The sequence below is a fragment of the Aythya ferina genome, assembly GCF_964211825.1.
Source record: "Aythya ferina genome assembly, chromosome: 19".
Lineage (NCBI taxonomy): Eukaryota > Metazoa > Chordata > Aves > Anseriformes > Anatidae > Aythya > Aythya ferina.
In genome coordinates, this window is record NC_140309.1 from 2,811,858 (window position 1) to 2,832,139 (window position 20,282).

Genomic DNA, 20,282 nt, shown 5'->3' on the forward strand with positions numbered 1-20,282 from the left:
ACTGCAAGATGTTGCTATTGCTGCTCACAATTATTTCCTACCATTAGTGTGAACTATGTGACAACGTTATTGCCATTAATAATTTTTTGCTGTCATTGAAACTCCTTGAAGATGCAGACAATGAACGCATAGGTCCAAGAGATATGTATTTGTTTGCATCATTTCTTTTACAGGAGAAAACTAGACTATTATACGCTTGGGATGAGCTCTCCATAAACATCTGCCAAGTTACCTCATTATCTTCCTCAAATCCCTCCTTAAAAATCTCATTTGTCATGATGCCTACAAAGACAACAGCGTAGTGCTGACATTATTAACTAACCCTACTGGCTAACAGCATCGCCTGGTTCCCTCAAACTGTTCCCTACTCCCATTCTCCTTTTATACTTCCCCAGGAAGGTCTGTAAGGATAGAACCACCTTGGTGCTCACATTCTGTCAAACCCTGCTCTTTCACAAGGGACTCTGGATGCTCACACTCCTGATGCGGTCAATGCAGCCTCTTGGTGGGATGCACAGAGCATGCAACCACCGTGTATAAGGAGGTTGGCTTTTCCTAGCTCCCGCACACATTGTAGGCATTTCTGCTCCCTCAGTGTAGCTCCTCTACCTGCATCTCCCTCCCCAGCCAGGTGGGTGCCACAAGGCACTCTGGCACAACCCAAGCACCTTGGTCAGCCCGGCTAAAACAGGCACAAAGAGGAAATCCCACAGCTGTGAGTGCTCGAGCACACACCAGGCTTTAGCCACCATCGTGGTGCTGTCCTGTCAACACCCTGCCACCACCCAGCCCCACCACCAAACCCCCCCCAGCACTGCCACAGCCCTTGCAGCAAGCCACCAGGGAAAACATTGGCTTGCAACCTCAGTGGTGGATAAAGAGATTTCATTCCACATCCTCAACACCAGCTGCAGTCTCAGCTTACTCAGGGGATGAAGCTTTTTGAAAGCATTCATTTCACTGTCTCATGTCTTTCATGAGTGTCTCCAGAGTCCTTGACTCAATATTAGTGCTGCATACTGAATGGCTGGTGGAGGCTGTTCAGAAACATATTTCTTTGTGCATAGCAGTGGGTACAAAAGCTCAGTAATTATTACCAAGGGGTTCTCTAATAAAGAGAGCTCTTCTCTTCACCCCATTGGCATGGTTCAGTTTTGAGTAGCAGCATCTCATTTTGGTATTTCAAACTGGGCAATACTAAATACTGCAATAACAGGTCACCTGTGTTTCCTCTTCACTATTTGAATTGTTCCAGCTCTGAAACCCCACAGCTTCACTGGTGTGCATCACCCTAGCTTCTGCACTAGAGCTGCTGTGATTTCCATCAGCTGTGGAGCTGGCCTCCTGTTTCTTCTACTAGTAATTATAATTCATCAGCTTTCTATGGTGCTCATTACTGTGGGATTTGAGTGCCTATTTTTGCAGGCTTGAGTAGCTTGCTGTGTACCATCTCATCTCACTGCAGACAGACGAGTAACCTCTCAGACTCCCTGTTCTTCCCTTCTCATCACAGAATCCACAGCCCATGTCTATTATTTTTTTAAATAATATTGGAAGCGTGCAATGTAAATGAAGGTGGCAGTAATCGAAGTGACAACCATTTGCTGATCTTCGTGAAATTTTAACTGCTCAAGTGATACCAACTGCACACTGGAAGAACAGATCTGGGAAGAATTCAAGTCTGAAAATGCTTCCATGTGACATTTAACCTCTGGAAAATTTGCGTTATCAAAAGCCAGAAGGGAAGGCATTTTGACGGTGAGATTGCAAGAAGGTTGAACCAAAACACAAGTATCTAACACAGGAAACCTAACATCTTCCTCCACATTTTTTCATGGCCTGTCTTACATGGGTCTGTATTGGGTTTACGTTGCCAGGTTTTGGTAGCAGGGAGGCTGCAGGGGTGGCTTCTGCAATAAGAGCCCAGAAACTGCCCCATGTTAGATAAGGGCCAGTTTCATCTGGCTCTAAAGGGACCAGAGATGAGCCAGTGAGCAAGGCTGGTTGCGCCTCTCTGAGAGCAGATTTAAGAAAGGGCAAAAGAAAACTGCAGTGCAACAACAGCTGGGAAGCAAGGAGTAAGAGCCAGCCCTGCAGCCCCCAAGGTCAGTGCAGCAGGAGGTGCTCTAGGCACGCAGTAGAAATTCCCCTGCAGCCTGTGGAGAGGCCCCTGGTGGAGCAGGCTGTCCCCCTGCAGCCCATGGGTCCCACATGGAGCAGATCTCCACGCTGCAGCCTGTGGAGGAGCCCCCGGTGGAGCAGGTGGATGTGGCCTGGAGGAGGCTGCGGCCCATGGAGAGCCCCCGCAGGAGCAGGCCTCAGGCTGGAGCTGCAGCCCGTGGAGAGGAGCCCACCCAGGAGCAGGGGCCTATAATCACCCTATGCTGAGCCTGTTTTGTCTGTGACAGTAACTGGTGAGTGATCTCCATGTTCTTATTCCAACCTGTGAGCCCTGTTTTTCTTCCCCATCATATTTTCTTCCCCTTTCCCTTTGAGGAGGGAGAGTGAGAGCGCAGTTGTGATGGAGCTCAGCTTCCCAGATGAGTAAAACCATTACAGGGCTTAGTGTGTTCATTCCCTCCTCTTTACTCATCTTTCTCACATCAGAAATATAACATCTCTGCAGCGTCCTCTGTAGAGGAAGCAGCATCTCTGCAGATCCCAGACTTTTAAAAAATAATTAAATAAAAAAAAGACAGTTTGGGACTTGATTTTACCGATAAGGAAACTGAGGCACACAGAGGGGAAGATGTCTTGTTTAACACCACTGTGAGGAGCCAAAGCAGAAATAAGACATGGTCTCCAGGGTCTTGTCCCTTGGCTCCATGGTAAGCATTTAGAGGTGTACTGCTGCAACAACCCAGGTGTTGCGAGTGGAAATAAATATACACCTGAAACCAGAACTGGTGGATGCTACTGTGAATACAGAGTTAAGGTCACACCCTGCGTTTTTTATAGCCTTCTAGTTTTCAACAATGCTTCCAATTAAAAGTTATTTCAGATTTTAACTTCAGTTTGATCCCATTGCTTTTTTGCTACAAAAGCTGGAGAAACAGGGCAGGGTAGAACCGGTGTGCTAGCTAGCACCCACATCGTATCAGGCCACATGCCTCCCTGCAGCATCACCACTGCCAAAGGAAACAACTCCTCCATGAGATTTGAAGAAGTTAAACACCCTCCTGAGGGTTTTGGAGATCCAAGATCCCAGCACTACTAACCTTCATCACTGTTGTCATCCACAAGGATAATCTCCTTCAGCAGGTGAGCTGGTGTATGATTAACAGCGCTGTGCACCGACCGCAGGATAACCGACAGTGCTTCGTTCACGAAGATGAAGATAATGGAGATCTGGGGTAGGTCCTTGCCGTATTTCAGCTCTTTGCACCTGCAGCACAAAGGAGAAAAAGAGAAAGACGGGGTTAGCAGAGCATACGCTGCAGCACTTAGAGCTAGGCACATGTTTAATACATGGCAAGGACAAGGGCCAACACTACATTGCTTTGCACAATGTGTGTGTTAGTGCCTGGGCATAACTTCAGCAGTGCTCTCTAGGAAGACAGCAGTGACAGAGCATCCTCTGGGCTGGGAGAGCACCAAGGGCAGGGTGCAAAGCCACAGTTCACTTAATTCAGGTTGCATTTGTGTGTCCATGCATGTCTGTAGGCACATAACAACAGGCAGCTGCTAGAACAGAGAAAGTCTTTCCTCATTTAAAGAGAAACCTCACCTTCCTGTTCTGTGCTAAGATTAAACAGCTGCTCAGAAGTTAGTTTTGTTCTTAAACCACACTTGTGAATTTTCTTCCCATTTGCCTTGGAATGAAATGAATACAAAATGACCCTTGGTTAAATAGTTTTAGTAATGCTTTAACTCTCTTTATAGATTCTTCTGAATACATTTCAGTCTCTGGAGTATCCCAGCAGAGCACTGCTGTGAATTGGTGTCTTTGTACTTCGCAGCCACTGTAAGTTAAAAACAAAGATTTGCAATCATTTCTTTGGGTTACAGGAGTAACTGCTTAACTCGAGCTTCGTTTTGGTGGCTAGGCATCTACTCAGGCACATTTCTGCGTATCAGAGCCAGAGAGAAGTGGAAGGTGTTCCCATATCACCTACCAGCCAGCTTCATCCCTGGCAAGCAGCAGGTTCACGTTATGTGCGTACACCAGGCATCACAACCGAGGACATACATGGAGCAGAATTGTGGCAGCTCTAAGGAGAAGAGATCTTTCAGGTAACCCAGAGCTCTCTGAGGAGTACATGCAGTTCCCAATGAGATGCAGATGAAGTTTTATGCCACGCTTCACCCTAAATAAAAGCCTAGCCTTAATTAAGCACTTGCAGAAAGCAAACAGGTGATCTTTAACTACTTTGAGCAACTTAAATTCTCCATCTTTCCCTGTAATAAATACATGCAAAGGATGAACAAGAAAACGAGCCTTGCTGCTCCCTCTCCCCATTCATGCTGGATTAGACATGCAACATTAGCAGAGTTCGTAGAATTACAATGAGCGTTTACCAAGTAAATCCTGCCCTGATAAGCAAAGAAAGAACAAACGCAGGAACGACATCCAGGCGTAGCTTCAAGCTCATTGACTCGCCAACAACGACTCTGTATTTAATTGTACTGGGCGTTTCTTAGGCAACTGCAGGCATTCTTTAGACTCCAAAATGAGATGCTAAAGATGAAGATTTTAACAGAAGCATGGTTCTTTATGAATCTTTAGTTAAACAACTATGCTGGATGAAAACAAGGATGTATTTCCTGATTTAACTGTTGCATACCCTAAAGCAATCCAAGCTCTCTACAAACAAGAACGTACTGAATGCCAAAAAGTATCTTCCAAGAAGCAGATCTCTCTTTAAAAAGAATGAACAGTCACAATGGGGCAATTCTTTAATCCTTGCACAAAAGTTGAACTGAACAGACTATGAGATTAAAAATCTGCTTTCTGTATATGTTGACACCTGCTAAACTGAAGGAATAGTGGTCATGGGATCAAAAGTATTTCCTTTTAACAACTGCACACCTCTGAAAAGCCTCCCCCCAGTGCACACTTCTGGGGAACAAAGAACTCAGTTTGTGATCAAAGTGGTTTGGAGGAAAATTCACACCGAGCCCTATGAGGTTCGTGTGCTGATGATTTGCATTCACCCTGCACTCCTCTTATCTCTGTTCTCCTCACCTGGTTGCTAAGGACAGGCAAGCAAAGATATGGGGAGAAGAGATAAGTCAGGGAAGGAGTGGGGACCTCATATACCCGCACTGCTCGTGTGCGCAGAGCTATCGTTCTCTATCGGCAGGAGGAATGAGGCAAAGGCTTCGCATAAACACTGCGCTCTCTCTCTGGTGGCTTTGGTTGTGACCACAGGAACGGGAAAGGCAGCAATTTGAAAACAAATTAACCTCTGGTTTGTCAGCCTTCCTCACACGGGCCTCTGGCGCAAAAAGCAGCTGGGTTGAGGGAAGCTCTCTGCCCACAGCCATGTGCTATTGGACTTCAGCCCCCAGGCTTCATCGCAGAGGTTCATTACTGTCGAGCTGACATGTCGACAAACACTCGTGCAGGAGAACACCCGGTGCTTCTGTGCTCTCGTGGGGCCAGGGAGGCGGGAGAAGAGCTCAATCGCAAACATAATTAGAAGGGTCAGCAGAGAACTTATTAAAACAGCAGGAATAATGACTACAAGAGATGGGAAGCGGTTTAGCTGGTTTGTTTTGTCTTCTAAGCATTTTAAACACAAAAGGGACTGATTCGGACTCTGCAGCGCTCTGTGTTTCAGGTGAAACATAGAGGAACAGCACAGCCAGCCAGCACCAAGCCTGAGTCCCAGTAGGAGCAATGACGAAGGGCTCAGGGACAAGTCCCCAGGCATGCCCATGCCTTTCAGCAACGTGCCGGCTACCAGACCACATCTGAGGTATCATCCCTCCTGCCCCTGCTCAATCACCCTCTGGTAAGAAAGCATTCAGCTAATCACCAGACAGCACCCTCCAAATTCAGCTCCCAGGCCAAAATACATCTAGACTCAGGATTCAAGACTGGCTAATTATACAAAAGGGAACACACACACACAGCCAGAGCTCGATTCTGGCACAGCTGCCATCCTTGGCCCAGACCATGGGCTTGTCTCTTCAGGGACTTGCAACTAATGAGATAAATGTGACACTCGAGAACATCCTCAGGGGGATTTGAGGCTAACCAGCAACAGGGAGAAGCTCTAGAATAAGCCTGTTGTGCTGAGGTTTTTCCAAGCTTATTCAGAAGCTGAACTAACACCAAAGGAAATCAATTTTTGCACAGGCTGGGAGACCTCTGCAGCTTCTCGTGTGTTCTAGGAGGACAATCCTAGGTTTTGTTTCTAATGCTCTGCTCACACCCTGGCCAGTCTGCTTGCAAGCAACTCTGAGTCCAGTAAAACTGGATTTCCAAAGCAACAACTGCATGCATTGTGAAAACTTTTACATTTAAAAAAAAATTACAGTGGCGAGACGAACACAATATACATTTGCTGGTGTCATGTACTGAAATCCATTGAAATTCATAGACTTAAAGACCAGCACCTCTTCTTAAACTGACATTTGCCCACTTCCAGTTTTCCATCATTACCAAAAGCCTGGTTCGGAAACTTCTGTGCCCCCGGTACCAGGTGCTCAGCAGCAGAGCGCACATCAGCCTACGGACCCAAGGCAGTGCTGCCAGACACAGGCACTGTGCCAGTTTACAAAAGGGCAATACCTGGCCTTTTACTTCAGAAAGCAGCACAAACTGGAGAAAATTCAAGTAGACTGCAGTTAATCCCTCATACTTCCCTCTTTGGTAAGTAAGAAACACTTGACTGGTAAAGCACACAACACCAGCTACTTGCCAACACCTGTAAACTAATTAGCACAGGTTACACACTGGCATTTTCCCCACTAAATCCTGCTCTGCTCAGTTAAATGTAGTTTGGAACCTGCTTTCACGATTTATATCAAAATGCCATGAATCAATAGCAAAAAGAAACAGATCCCTTACGGTTTTGTGTCTCATTTAGATCAATGGGATATCAGAGTAAGAGGCATTTTATGCCCCATTAAATCATGCTTGACTATGTCCCATTAAATCATGCTGACAAAACTCTCAGGAAGTTTTGTCTTACTAACGTATCTCATCGGGGGGTTAAGTTACGGACCTCTCTGAGCTTTCATTGGGAAGTGTTGCTTGTCCTGAAGTACAGAAGAATGGGGTTTAATGAGGTTTTACTCCATCCTTGGTCCAGCAAGAAGGCAGATGGGTGCAGAGAACCTGACACCACCTCACTGTGGACACTTGCACCTTTCTCGGATCCAAGATCTTTATTTTACACAAAAGCCTAACTCTGCAATCAGGAGAAAACACAAGGAAGCACATGAAATATAGCATATTTACAGGGGGTATCTTTCACAGTGACTTCTTTATGCAAGAAGCCATTCAGAAACAAATGAAGGATGAGGAGAGGAGATGGGGGGGGAGGGAAAATACGTCTGAGTTTATGCCGAACAGCTTGCCATACGTCAGGCTGTATTAATCAAGTCAGCAAATTTTAAAACAAAACAAAAAGAATCACGTTTTGCTACTAGGCCTGTCTACTGCAGGAGGCTGCCTTTGAATCCTCTGATCATTTGTTTTATGCCCACCACATAGCTGTAAATCTACTCTTCAGTGCAGCAACTGAGATTAGGATGTTTATTGGCTGTCTGGGTGACAGAAAAGGGATATCATGTCATTTACTGCTTCGTGATCCCACGGCAGAAAAATAACCTGGAATCACAGCAAGCACTCCTGGAGCACAGGGAGGCCACAAGATGGCAAGTGACATTTCAAAACGCTTCTCTGCTCTGTGATTTAACGTGATCCACTCTATTAATTAATACACATCAACTGGCTCCTGGAGCACAAAGCTATTTCTATCTTGTACCAACCACCTTGAGTCACGCTGTCCGCTTTCAGGCGACTGACAACCAACCTCAGGCGGTCTCTGCACCTTTGCTGCCCCAGCACAAACCGCCACCAGCACACCTCGCCTGGATCCTAGCGCAGAGCAGGCACCCGTCAGTCGCAGCAGCCTGATCCTTCAGCTCCAGATTAAGCCACGCTGGCACAGAGCTAGCAGCAGATTTTTGTGCCTATGTTGTGACTCGATATACTGCACATGGTGCATCTCCTATGGATGGCAGGCACCGTCAGGTAGCACCTTTCACCAAAAAAATGTAACAAAAGAAACACGACAATTTAAGACAATAACACATCATATTCTTTCAAAGCCCCTAACCATGGAGAACAGCACTGTCATCTTGTACTCCAGAAAAAAATAGTAGCAGACATTAGCCCACAGAAGAAGTCCAGGAGCAGCTGGACAGCCCTGCAGCTCACTCTGCTCCCAGGGCATTTTGCTCTCCAGATACCAAAAGTAGAAATATTGCTAGTGCTGAGATCCAGTAACCACTAATCCCAGATGCTGCATCAAAGACTGTATTCATCACTGACTCTAGAAATTATCTGCTACATTCTGCGATATGCCTCACTCAAGTCATCCACTCCTGACAGCACATGCATCCATTTTGCACAGAACCTCAAATCATTAAGACCATCATTTTTTCCTAATTTGTCCCTGCTGTACTGTCTCCGAGTCCTTCCTCCCCAATCCATATATAAATATGCCTACCAAAATTTTAAGTGAAGATTAAAAACCATTAAGCAGAAAGTATAGCTGTTCTCGTTCCTAGTGAGAAAGCAGAACTCCATAAATCTGAAAAGTCTGCTTTGGATGGATGTGCCCTGGGTCCCAAATACGCCCAGTGTTTTAAGGGTCATACCTGGATCTAGTCAAAAAGTAGGCTTCAACAGGCTGTCTGAAAATGATCCATCAGTAACCTGAATTTCCTAATGATGTATTTCTAATGAATCATTCCTCATGCCTGTAAAGCACCACAGATCATCCAGCCTGGAGCTGTCAGAAGCCATCTCTCCAACTGCACAATGGGGGTGCAATAAAATGCAGAGGTTTTTGTCAAGATCAAGACACAGATGAGCTGGAGGGAATATCAGGTGGTAAAGAGATATTAGGAAAACCACCACTGAAAGAAAAGTATCTGTTGCTGCAGACACGGAGCCCTGATGATGCTTTTAATCCACAGTTTTAAAGAAAGCAGAGAAAAACCTAACCTCACACCCCCTGTGCCTTAAAACACAAGGGCAAAACACTCACCATCTGCTTTGAGAGACAGTTTTGCATTGTACAGAACCAGACACAACAGTTTTGCCAGGAGCTGTTTTCCTCCAGGCTGGTGCTACCTCAGCAATACCCCAGGCACATTTTGGAGCATTCGCAGAGCTTCTTCTTACGGATCTGCCTATTGTCCCTTTGGGCTGCAAATGCCCCAAAGCTGATCTCTGCAACAGCCTCATCAGCACAAACCCTTCTCCAAAGGTCATTTCCTGCTCTCAACTTGGTAGATCTTCGCTGTATGGGATGCAGGTGCATCAGCGAGTGAAGCCAAAGAGAAGGTGTTAAGAAATGCTAACAAAAACCAAAACCTTCACATAAAAGGAAGCAGTCACACATGCCTTGCAGCACAAGACAAACACCACACAGGGGTCCTGGGCAAGACCACAGTGCCCAAGCCAGACAGCAGAAGCCACATCACAGCCTGCTAAGAGATGACTGCATCTTCCCCCAAGCTGCATTGTTATTTTTTAAACACGCAGCTAACCAGCACCTGAAGAGCAGCAAAAATTGAGGGAAAGCCAGAGGCAGTGCAGTGCAGGGGTCCCAGCCCCCCCACTTGCCTACCCTTGATTTCAAATAAGCTGCAGTTGTGGTTCCTGATCCAACACAAACCTGCAAGCCTGCCCAACAGGCACACGATGCTCCGGCAGGAACACACTGGGCATCGTGTCCCAGCGCAGACCATCAGGCAGGCAAGTCTTCAAGGCAAAAGATACGTGGGGCAGAAAGGCAGCAAAGGGAATCCAGCCACCATGGGCCAGGCTCAGGTGCCACCGCTGCAAACTGCAGAGGGAGGGTGCAGCTCCTGAGCCCGTGTCGCAGGCAGGGCAGAGCTCACCCTGCCAGGAATGGCTGGCAGGCACGGGAACCGTTCGGGCAGTCACGCTGCATCCGTTCACCTCGTGCCATGGCACGCATCCTGCCCCACGCCACCACTGCCACCACCGAGACAGCCAGCCGCCTCTGTGCACAGAAGCATCCCTGTTCAGTGCCCCACAAAGCACAGGAGAGTTTTACAGTGTCATACATTCAATAACCAAGACAAGCTAGCAAAACTTTTTATATACTTTGTGTAGTGGGAAAGGCCACTAACAGGCTGAAAATCCCCATGACACGAGTCCCACCCTGTAAGACAGCACCAGCTAACATCAGTTCCGATTGATTTTCAACATCAGTGCAACGTGACTGTTGACATTAAGAGAAAAATAGCACACCCTACTTGGAGACTTACCTGCGGTGCTGGCTTTAAGTTTCCCATTTCCACCACAGCAGGAACAGTCACTACTTGACAGACGAAGAGGTGATGCAGAAGAATGCATGCAACTGCCCAAAAATGAATTACCAGCAGACCAGGAACTTAAAAGTCTGCTGTATGACCTTTCTATCACGTTAGAGTAAGTTCTTTTCCTATTTTCTCTCTGCTGATGCTCAACCCTCCCTGGGCTGCCCACTGCTTTGCACCCTCCCCTCAGCCCAAAGGGGGAGCATTCCCCATCCTGCTCTTCCAGCACAGAAGGACAGGATGCCACGCACAGCCTGTGTGCTGTCACGCAGGACAGGCAGGCTCTGCTCTGCATGGATGTCAAGTATGAAAAATACACACTGAAGAAGAGGTCAACACAGTAACAGTAGGCTGCTTTCCTGCAACGTTTGAACAATTTAATTGGTCTGACTAATGCCTGGCCCAGGAAAGCATTAGGCAGCATCACACAAGGTAGTATTGGAAGCACAAGGAGCTCTGATCTGCTCTCAGCTTAAGGGATGCATCGATGGCCACAAGCCAGTGCTGGACTCGCTGTGGTGGCTGCCACAGGCAGAGGGTCCCAGCAGCAGAAGCCCTCCGAGTTAGCCTTGACAGCTGTTCAGGCTGATTGATCACCAGCGTACCTATCTAATGGCTACACCATCATTAGCTTTGACTCCACACCATTACTCATCTCTGAAAAAATGCCCTTCAGGTCTGTTCAACACACCATTCTCCTGCACCACACAAAGGACCAGAAAGCACATCCCTTCTACGTGCCCTTCTGGGATGCCAACATCAGGAGGAGGGCAAACACCCATGCCTGCAAAACATCCCACATTTTTAGGGCTCTGTTGCTTCTGCATCCTATGAAGTTACCCCTGCAGCTACTAATGGGGGTCCCTTCTAGGCCCTCTCCATCTCTTGTATATGATCAGCCACAATAAATAGCCACGAACTGAACAGAAAGAAGTAGGCATGAAAATCCATGCTAGTTGCAAGGTTGCACAAAATGGGCACAACCCTGTTCCAACTTGCCCATGGAGAGGGACAAAGTAGGCAAAGATTTTAGTGGTTTTGATTATGGAGACCACACTTCTTCATAAAAGATCTCAATGATAGCTTTTTCACAGCTGTCTTCCTCTCCTACATATTAGAGTGGCTAGATTTTCTTCCTCCCCTATTTTTTAATTCTGAGCACCAAGTAGTTCCCAAATCTGGCTCTTGAAGTTAGTTGTTAATCATTTCTTTGCTGGCCATCACACAAAATAAATCCAGCTAACGTGCTTATCCCTTGCTGACATTTCATTCTCGTATAAGGCTTGAGGGTTTGAATATTTAAATAGGCAAATATTCTTTTGATTAGTAGAATAAATGATTCTTGTTACTTATGGTCCTTAAAAACAGTTAGGCTTGCAAAAGTACTCAACTATGTTGGCAGAGCTTTTACAGGATTTTGTAGATTTTCCTACAAAGTGTGGTTCAGCACAAGAGAGAGTTCAACTTAATAAGCTCGTATATTTTTAAATACGTCTCCTACAATGATATATGGAATTGCAACATTAAAGCAAAGGTGCATAAAATAAAACTGGTTTAGAATTTCTGCACATTCAGTGGAATTCTCCCCTAAATTACTATCACATAGATTGCTGTTTTCCTAAGCTCTTGTAAAGCCAAGCTGGAGCAAACATTGTCTTGCAACTAAAAGAATCATCAATACATCTCTCAGTGCATAGGAAGCTCTGATCCTTTAGTTCCCAAGGCTGCACTGTCAGAGCAGTCCCCATACAAAACATGCTATAAATTTTGACCCATTATCCAGAGAGGGTACCAGGACTGTTTTGGTGTAGCAGGGTCAGAGCAGCAGGTTAATGCAGTTTGGCTTACAGTCCTGCAGGCAGCCTATGGGTGCCTATCACCAGGTATACACTTTTCAGGATAGTTCAGGTAATGACATCCACTGTCTCTGCTTCTTGCTTAGAGCCCCTGGGCTCTTGACCTGCTCCTCATCAGTCCCACAAGGACAACATACAGCATGACAAGGTAGGGCTAGACACAGACCAGTACTTTCATCCCATGGGGCCACATTGCAAGGAGGCAAATGTATCGCCCTTGGGACCAAGCCTGGATGTCCCTGGACACCATGGAAATCCCCAGAACTGGGGATTCTGAGGTCCATTGAGTCTTCAGGAGAAGGAGCTTGCTCTCCTCTTAGCTAAGACACCAATAATTCAAGCAGTACTTGATGCCACTCAAAGTTGATAATATCTTCTTTTTAAATGAGGGAATGAAGAAATTAGGTGGTGAACCCCAAGTCCAAAGGAGGTAAGTGGGACTCAGCAACAAAACCCACAGGTCCCACAGCACTGGCTCTGCCAGTCTGTTGACCTATCTGTAACCCCAGGCAATGCACAACAGACAGGAAGAAAAATTAAGATTTTTGTCAGTTTGTTTGAAAATGGTCTACTCCAAACAGAGCTGAATGCTGAATATTGTCAAAATAGGCATGGATTGAGGGAACAGGCTTTGAAAATTGTTGCCTATAGCGTTTTACAAAGACAGGCATCATGTCATCAAGGCGAGAAGCACCCTGACCTCCTGTGGGGTGCAGATCCAAAGCAAAGCCTGCTCTCGATTTCACCAGCACTGTGCTGAGCAGCCCCTGCACATCCACTGAGGAAGGAGCAGCACTGTGCCAGCCAGCATGGGAACGCTGACTCTGCTACAATGGGGCAACCACAACCTTCGCATTACAGGCTTCTAAGTGATCAGAGGTCACAAGATGAAAGGCAGTAATGTAAAACTGTGAATTAACAGTGTATGTTTTGACACCCTCTATTAGAGGTGTCAGCTGCTCATGTAGCCGATCACGCAGACACCACACTGGATATGGCTAATTAAGAGACGTTCAGACTAAGGCAGAAGTCAAAGCTTCCTGATAGGTCAGCACAGAGACACTGGTATTGCCAAAGGACAATTTACTCCACCCTTCTCTCCAAGGTATGTTTATCCTGCTGTCAGGTGTAATTGATGCTGCTACTTTTGGGGTTCACTTGCTGGGAAGTGAATTCTAGCCCTGGCAGCATCTCTCAGGACAGCAACTTTGGGGCAGCAAGCACCCAGCAGCCTTACACAAACAGCTTCACAGCTCTGCTTTGGTACATTGGTATAGAACTGTCACAGCCATAAGCCTTGCCTGCCAAATTTAATATTCAGTCCTTCCTATATGGCCTTACCTTCAGAGCTTCTTACTAGAATAGATCTCATGGAAACTCAAGATTTTGACATCCACTGCATGTACTTAGGGCAGTGAATAAGAAAAGTGGCTAACACTTGTGCTGCCTTGAACACCGGGTGGAACAATGCTACTGCTCTAACAGGTAGTATAAAAGTGATGAATTTAAAAGAAATAGCTGATTTTTAGAGATAACTTTTCTGGGTAATAGCAGTTCCATTCTGCTAACTGGTTTATGAACTGGCAAGATGAAGAGGTTTTAAACCAACCTCTTCCGTTATGTACAGAAATCACCTCCTAAGTTTACATAACCTGTCAAAATTGGACCAGGTCCAGCAAAGGGGTGTTGCTCAGCCCTGCGTGGCAAATTTCTGCATGCTGAAAAATTCAACAGAGGGAGCTCTGCAGCCCCAGCAGAAGCCTGCTGGAGCCAGCACCACCACCTTCCGCACAGCACAGACTGCTCACAGAGGTTACAGTTACCTACCACTGGGTAACAGACACAGGTCACTTGGTCTGGGAAAAAAAGCAAGTCAGAAGCAATACCAAAGAGATGTAAAATAAAGGATTAGGTTGATTTAGGTCTGCATTTCTAGTTGTATTCCATTTTTGGTTACCTGTTAACTGAATTCAACTAACTGGCTAAAAAATATTGCTGTCCCCTGTTAGTGGCAGTGGACATTAAGCACAGAGAGGGCAAGAAGCTTCTTGAAGACTGGAGAGGTGTTTAGGGACAGAGTTCAAAAGCAATGACTGGCCACATTGTCCATAGTCTTGTTTTTCATGAAATAATTGTTTTCTGCTGCAAGAAGCACAAGAGGCCAAGAATACACTCCAACATGCCAGAAGTTTCTCTCTGTTCCACAGATAAAAATACACACCACCACTGCTGTTCTGTGGTTAAATTTCCTCCTGGATGAATTTTATACTCTTACCTGCTGCACTCTCCTCTGGGAGAAAACAAACAAAAAACCAAACAAAGCACACACACACACACAACGAAAACACAGGAGAGACAACACTGGGAGACAAAACTGACAGGCACAGAGACCAAGCATGCAGAAGAGAGGTAATCCAGCTTAGGCGGGCACAAAACACAACGCCATTCGCATACCTACTAGGCAGCTCAGAGAGGAATCCAACCGAACACAGCCAAACGCAACCTGAACTGCTACAGGGTTAAGAATCAAAAAACTTGTCTGTAATTTTTAACTATGAGCTGGAGGCGGTATAGTGAGGAATTTCAAGTGTGCCCCATAGTTTAGGTATTAGACCTTTTCTCTTTTTTTGCTAAGCCTATTAAATGCCTGCCTTTATCTACAGACATCCAAATGACAACAGGTTCACAGCTATCTAGCACAGACACTTTGGAAAAGTCTTTTACTATTACTTAAACCCAAACAACATGATTTAAGACTATAGATTTGTTTGCTGCTGCAACTGAAAAACTAACAGGAGTATCTAAAGGCCAACACATTGGAAGTCAGCTCCTTTCTCACCCTGCCACAACCAACAACTCCCAAAGGAGACAGAAGCACAGTGCAACTTCAGGCCATAAATACAGACTAGCTTATTAGGTACATTTTCAGGCAGCAATGGCTATGATATACTTGCTGTGAGCAGACACCAAAAAGGAAGTAAACATGTTTGGAAATACATATAGTGATACATGGTCCACACCTTACCAATACACACTTGTCATTTATTTATATATATTATCAGAGATTTGGGGCCACATCTGATATTTGCTAAAGATGAGCAAACACCCAAAAGCCACAAAACCAGAAGATTCAGGAGTCTTCTTCCCTCTCTCCCTCACCTCATGAATGCTGTCTGACTTTTGTCTTAGGTCTCATGGGGAGCCAATAAAAACCTAACACACAAAATCATATCCCACCTGCACAGCCAAATTCAACAGATTAATTAATATACATCCAAGACTTGACTTCTCTTTTGTCCCTGCAGCCGGCAGATATTCACAGACCCTCTCCCAGCCCAGCACATGCTCTGCCTTGCCACAGAAAACAGCTATGTACTTTGTATCGATGCAGCTGAAAACCTGGGAGGTAAATTCTTATATATCAATGGTGCACTGATTGGATTGAATGATTTACTGAGGATTGGGCTGCAAGGCACCGTGACTAAAACACAATACATTATAAATCATGTTACAATCTTCTGCTGTCTCCGCACACACATTGTGTGCATCCAGGCAGGTTCAAGCATGCTCAAGTTTCCTTAATCCAGCCAAATTTACTGCTTCTCAGCTTTTACTCATATATCCATACCAGGTTCAGTCTTTAAATCTCAGTAGAAAAACAAAGACTTCCATATCCTTCTGAACTGATGACAAATAAGTCCACAAACTAAAGCTATTGACTTCAAACAAGCTTCATTCAAGTTCCGTTCACAAAAATAAAGCTTCACCAGGAAATGAATTGATCTTCATTTGGCTTTTGTAAAGATTATGAACGAGCTTAAAAGAAAGCAAGTGTTCAGACTGCTATTCAAAATGCCACTTCCTAATCACGCTCCATTCATTGATTGCTTATTTTAGGTCCTATTTTGCTGATTCAGTTGCACATGTCTTCTTGCAAAAGAGATTATCAATATTAAATCAATTGTATCTACCCTATGAAGTACATGGAACAGAAAACCATTTTCTATTACCCAAGAATTTTAAAAGACCTAACGCTGTCTGGTACAGTTTTATGCTTATAGATTCAGAACACAGGATTCTCATAAATTGAATTTCTGATCATTAAACCTCTAAAACTCATTGAATTTCTTCATGAAAGGTTTTTTGTTTTTAATTCCTACCTTATTTCCAGTAACTATTTCTCAGAAATGTTGTGCTTTATATTTTTTACAACTGCGGGTATCAAAAATATACATTACAATTTATATATTTAGGTACATACAGACATTTTAAGTGCACATTACTTACTCAGCAAGTTCTAACAAGAAACGATCTCCTAAGTTGGAAAAATAGGATGTGCAGAATAGGATTTATTTTTGTGACAGGCTCTTGCAATAAAGTTATTAGGTTCAGACAGGTCTAAGGGACATAAAAGCCAGAGCCATTATGAGTGTCACATCCACTTACCCGTCTCTCCCCATGCACACAAGCTATTTCACATAAATGAAGAAAAAGAGTCATTGGGAGACCCTCAGTGGAGGATTGATTGAATGGCCCCAACTCAGGGACAGTGAGGAGGAGAAAAAAAATAATGAATTTTTAAATTATTTCAACAGATTCAAGCTTTGTGGTTGACCATCCTCCAAAACATGCCGTCGACTGCAGGACAGACTCACCCAGCTCCCCGTGTCACTCGGCTCTGCCACCCATCCCTGCGCCCTTCCAGCCAGCTGAACACACACTGCGCTGCCTTGGATGCTGGAGAACTAAATAAACGGCTTCAGGACCAATGCTGGCAGACAGCGATGCTTGACTCATTCCTCTGCCTGCCTTGGCTGTGCATATACAACTGATTCAGAAGCTCCTGAGGCAACAGAAAAGCTCTCTGCAAGACAGACAGGTTGGTAGCACAAACACACAAGCTTTGTTTCCTTTGGAAGGCAATTTAGAAGAAGCATATCCAAATCTTAATTTGGTTTACTTATTTCCCTAAGTATGATTTAGTCAGAAGTATTCCTAACGCAGGTATTTTTCAGTGCAGGAGTTCAGAAGAGGGCAAAAGCTGTTTGTTAAACTATACTAATGCTATCCTCCTCCTAAGCATGTGCTTAATACTTATGTTTACACCAGTAAATGTTTTATGGCACACTTCACATACATTAGTCTTCCCTGAAGCATCATGTTCCAAACTCAGAAGAATGGGGAATAATTTTGTAGTCAGGAAGGGAAATATGACAATTAGTGGAATCCATTGCATAAAAAAAATCAGGTACTGTGTATACAAAGCCAGGGTCATGGTGTTTCTAGATTACACTGATGCAGAATAATGATACTAAGAGAATCCCGTAATAGCCACTAAACAACTCCAGAGTTACTTTCCCAGAAGCACTTTCTTACCAATAAAGTTAAAAAAGATGCTTGGGACTTCTAAGCACCAAAGGCTTTTGACACTGACTTCATGCAGAGCACATGTAGCTGTCAGACAAACCCTACTGCAAGAATCTTTACTTCAGAAGAAAAACAAAGTTGTTCTGTGTCTCTATGTACATCCAGAATAAAAGGTAAAAACAAACATTTCAGTAGGAAGTTAAAGTAACCAGCAAACACCAAGCACAGCTAGAAAAGCATGTCTTTAGAGACTTCTCTTGCCCAGTTTTCAAGAAAAAAACACTTTTCTTCTTTCCACTTTGACTTTTGGAAGTCCAGTAGCCAATCCCTGCATACATACGTACCGGGATACCACTAAAGAATAAAGATCAGTATCAGTATGTATTCAACAGTGCAGTGGTTTGCATCAGTGCTGGAAAAGCAACGCAGGGATAAAGCAGGCAGATGTGGGGCTTTTCCCTGGCGCAACCCACCCCAAGGCCCGCAGGAGATGCAGCACAGCCAGGGACAGGTGGTGCCAGGCTGTGTGCAGACTGGGTGCCTGCTCCTCACCTCTCCCGTACCTGATGAAGCAGGGGAAGAAGAGCCACAACCTTTCAGCTCTGAAGCTGGATTTGCTGCATTTGCAGGTATCTTCCTATGCCCGTGAACCTCACATCAGAGAGGGGACAGATCTGGCACAATCTCAAGCGTTCCTTTGGAGAGCACAAGGAACACGTGCAGCCTGGCAGGCTAAAGACATGTAAAGCAACACAGAGCCCTAGAAACACACAGAGATGGGACAGACCTGGCAAGACAGTGTGCTTGGGTAGAAAACATCCAGCAAACAGTCTCTGAACAGCAAAGCAGAACCCTGTTATAAGGAATGGTTCCTTTTGGCTAGAGTCTTGACATTGACACTCACTACTTGGTTTCTTTACTTTCTCTCTCAGAAGATGTTCAGGAGGCATCTTTCCAAGCATTGGAATGTGTTACTTTGTCCATGCTGCAGCCACAAAATGCCAAGGGCAAGAGTTTTGCGCACAGTGATGGTTCAGACCACAAGCATCTAGCATCAGAATGGCTCAGGCTGGAAGGGACCTCACAGCTCACCCGGTTCCAACCCCTGCCACAGGCAGGGACACCTCCCACCAGGTGAGGTTGCGCAGGGCCCCACCAACCTGGCCTTGAACACCTCCAGTGATGGGGCATCCACAGCTTCTCTAAGCAGCCCGTGTCAGCGCTGCAAGTAAGAGAGAAGATACACCCCTACTTCTGTGTTGTTTTTTTTTATTATTATTATTTATTATTTGTTTGTTTGTTTTTTGTTGTAGTTTGTTTGTTTTTGTTTTGTTTTTGTTTGTTTGATTGTTTTCCCTAGAGATGAAAGTATATTTTAAGACACTCCCATGTACCATTAAAGCAGGACTTCTCATCTGAAACACCATCGTGGCTTTTCTCCTTTTTATATGGCCTTGGTTCCTTGCTAGTTTTTCCTTCACTTACTTGAAGAAGAAAATTAATACATCCTGCCTCTTCCTTGCTATTGTTTGTAGACAGGAACACAAGAAAAGAAAAAGAAAAAAAGAAACCCCTTGCAAAAGCTACGATAATGTATCGTGCACACAAAAGAAAGGGCTCTTTTGATCTCCTTGGTCTGCAATATACAGCAAGGACTGCTATTTCTCAGCAAACATCACCATTGTTAATTCAAACAATTTGTTTTCGTCTTTTAAGCACTGTCCTTCTCCTCAGACTCATTTCATCAAGCCTGGCTAAACACCCTAGGGCTAAGCATGACTAAGCAACTTGCATCATATCACAAATGTGTGACTCCAGAAATGTTTCAGCTACTAAAGAAACTTGAAACCACCAGTGAGGAGCTCTCTCACGTGCTACAATAATATTTGCAGATCTCAGCCACACTTAACAAGAAGAATATGCTCGTTTGGGGGGAGGGAGTGGAGCTGGGGGGGGAAAGAGGCAATAAACACTTGTTTCAAGCAAACCTTGAAGGAGCTCATACGCCTTCCAGTTTGAAAGGAAATGAAATGCTAAGACACACGATGCCAGATGCATGAAGCACAGGGCAGTCTCCTGCCCAAATCATGAGAAATCCTGAGTAAGTATCACATTCCAGTATCTTGGTACAAAGAGAAAACCGAGATCAAGGCACCTGCAAAACCTGGTCATTTCAGTTATTCCCACAGTGGCAGAGACCTACTTTTATTCACAAGAAAATAAATAAATACTGTAGGACACGAAACCTCCAGACCTTCCTGGCCCTGGCTGAGCCTTGTGGCACAAACCACTGCTGACCTCAGCATCTTTGTGGGAGGCAGAGACAGCCAGCATCCAGACCAGGATCAGAGCATCTCGGGTCCAGCATAAGAGAGACACAAATGCAGATCTCACAGGCAAGGGACTGAATTGCTGATCTCTAAGGCCCATGCTCCTGGACAGTCCTGATGTAACCAAGTCATATCCACATTCACTACTTTCCAAAAGTTGTATGCAATTTTGAGTATTAAAAAAAAAGTCTGGTTT

General features: G+C 45.0%; 1 protein-coding gene across 1 annotated transcript in view; it reads right to left on the bottom strand.

Moving 5' to 3' along the window:
* The window catches only part of GALNT17 (polypeptide N-acetylgalactosaminyltransferase 17), a 213,375-nt gene that overhangs the window by 130,268 nt on the left and 62,825 nt on the right, over window positions 1-20,282 (bottom strand). Inside the window, exon 3 of the mRNA XM_084493001.1 lies at window positions 3,219-3,385. Within this exon, the coding sequence (XP_084349127.1) occupies window positions 3,219-3,385 (167 nt within the window). The remainder of the gene's footprint in view (window positions 1-3,218; window positions 3,386-20,282) is intronic.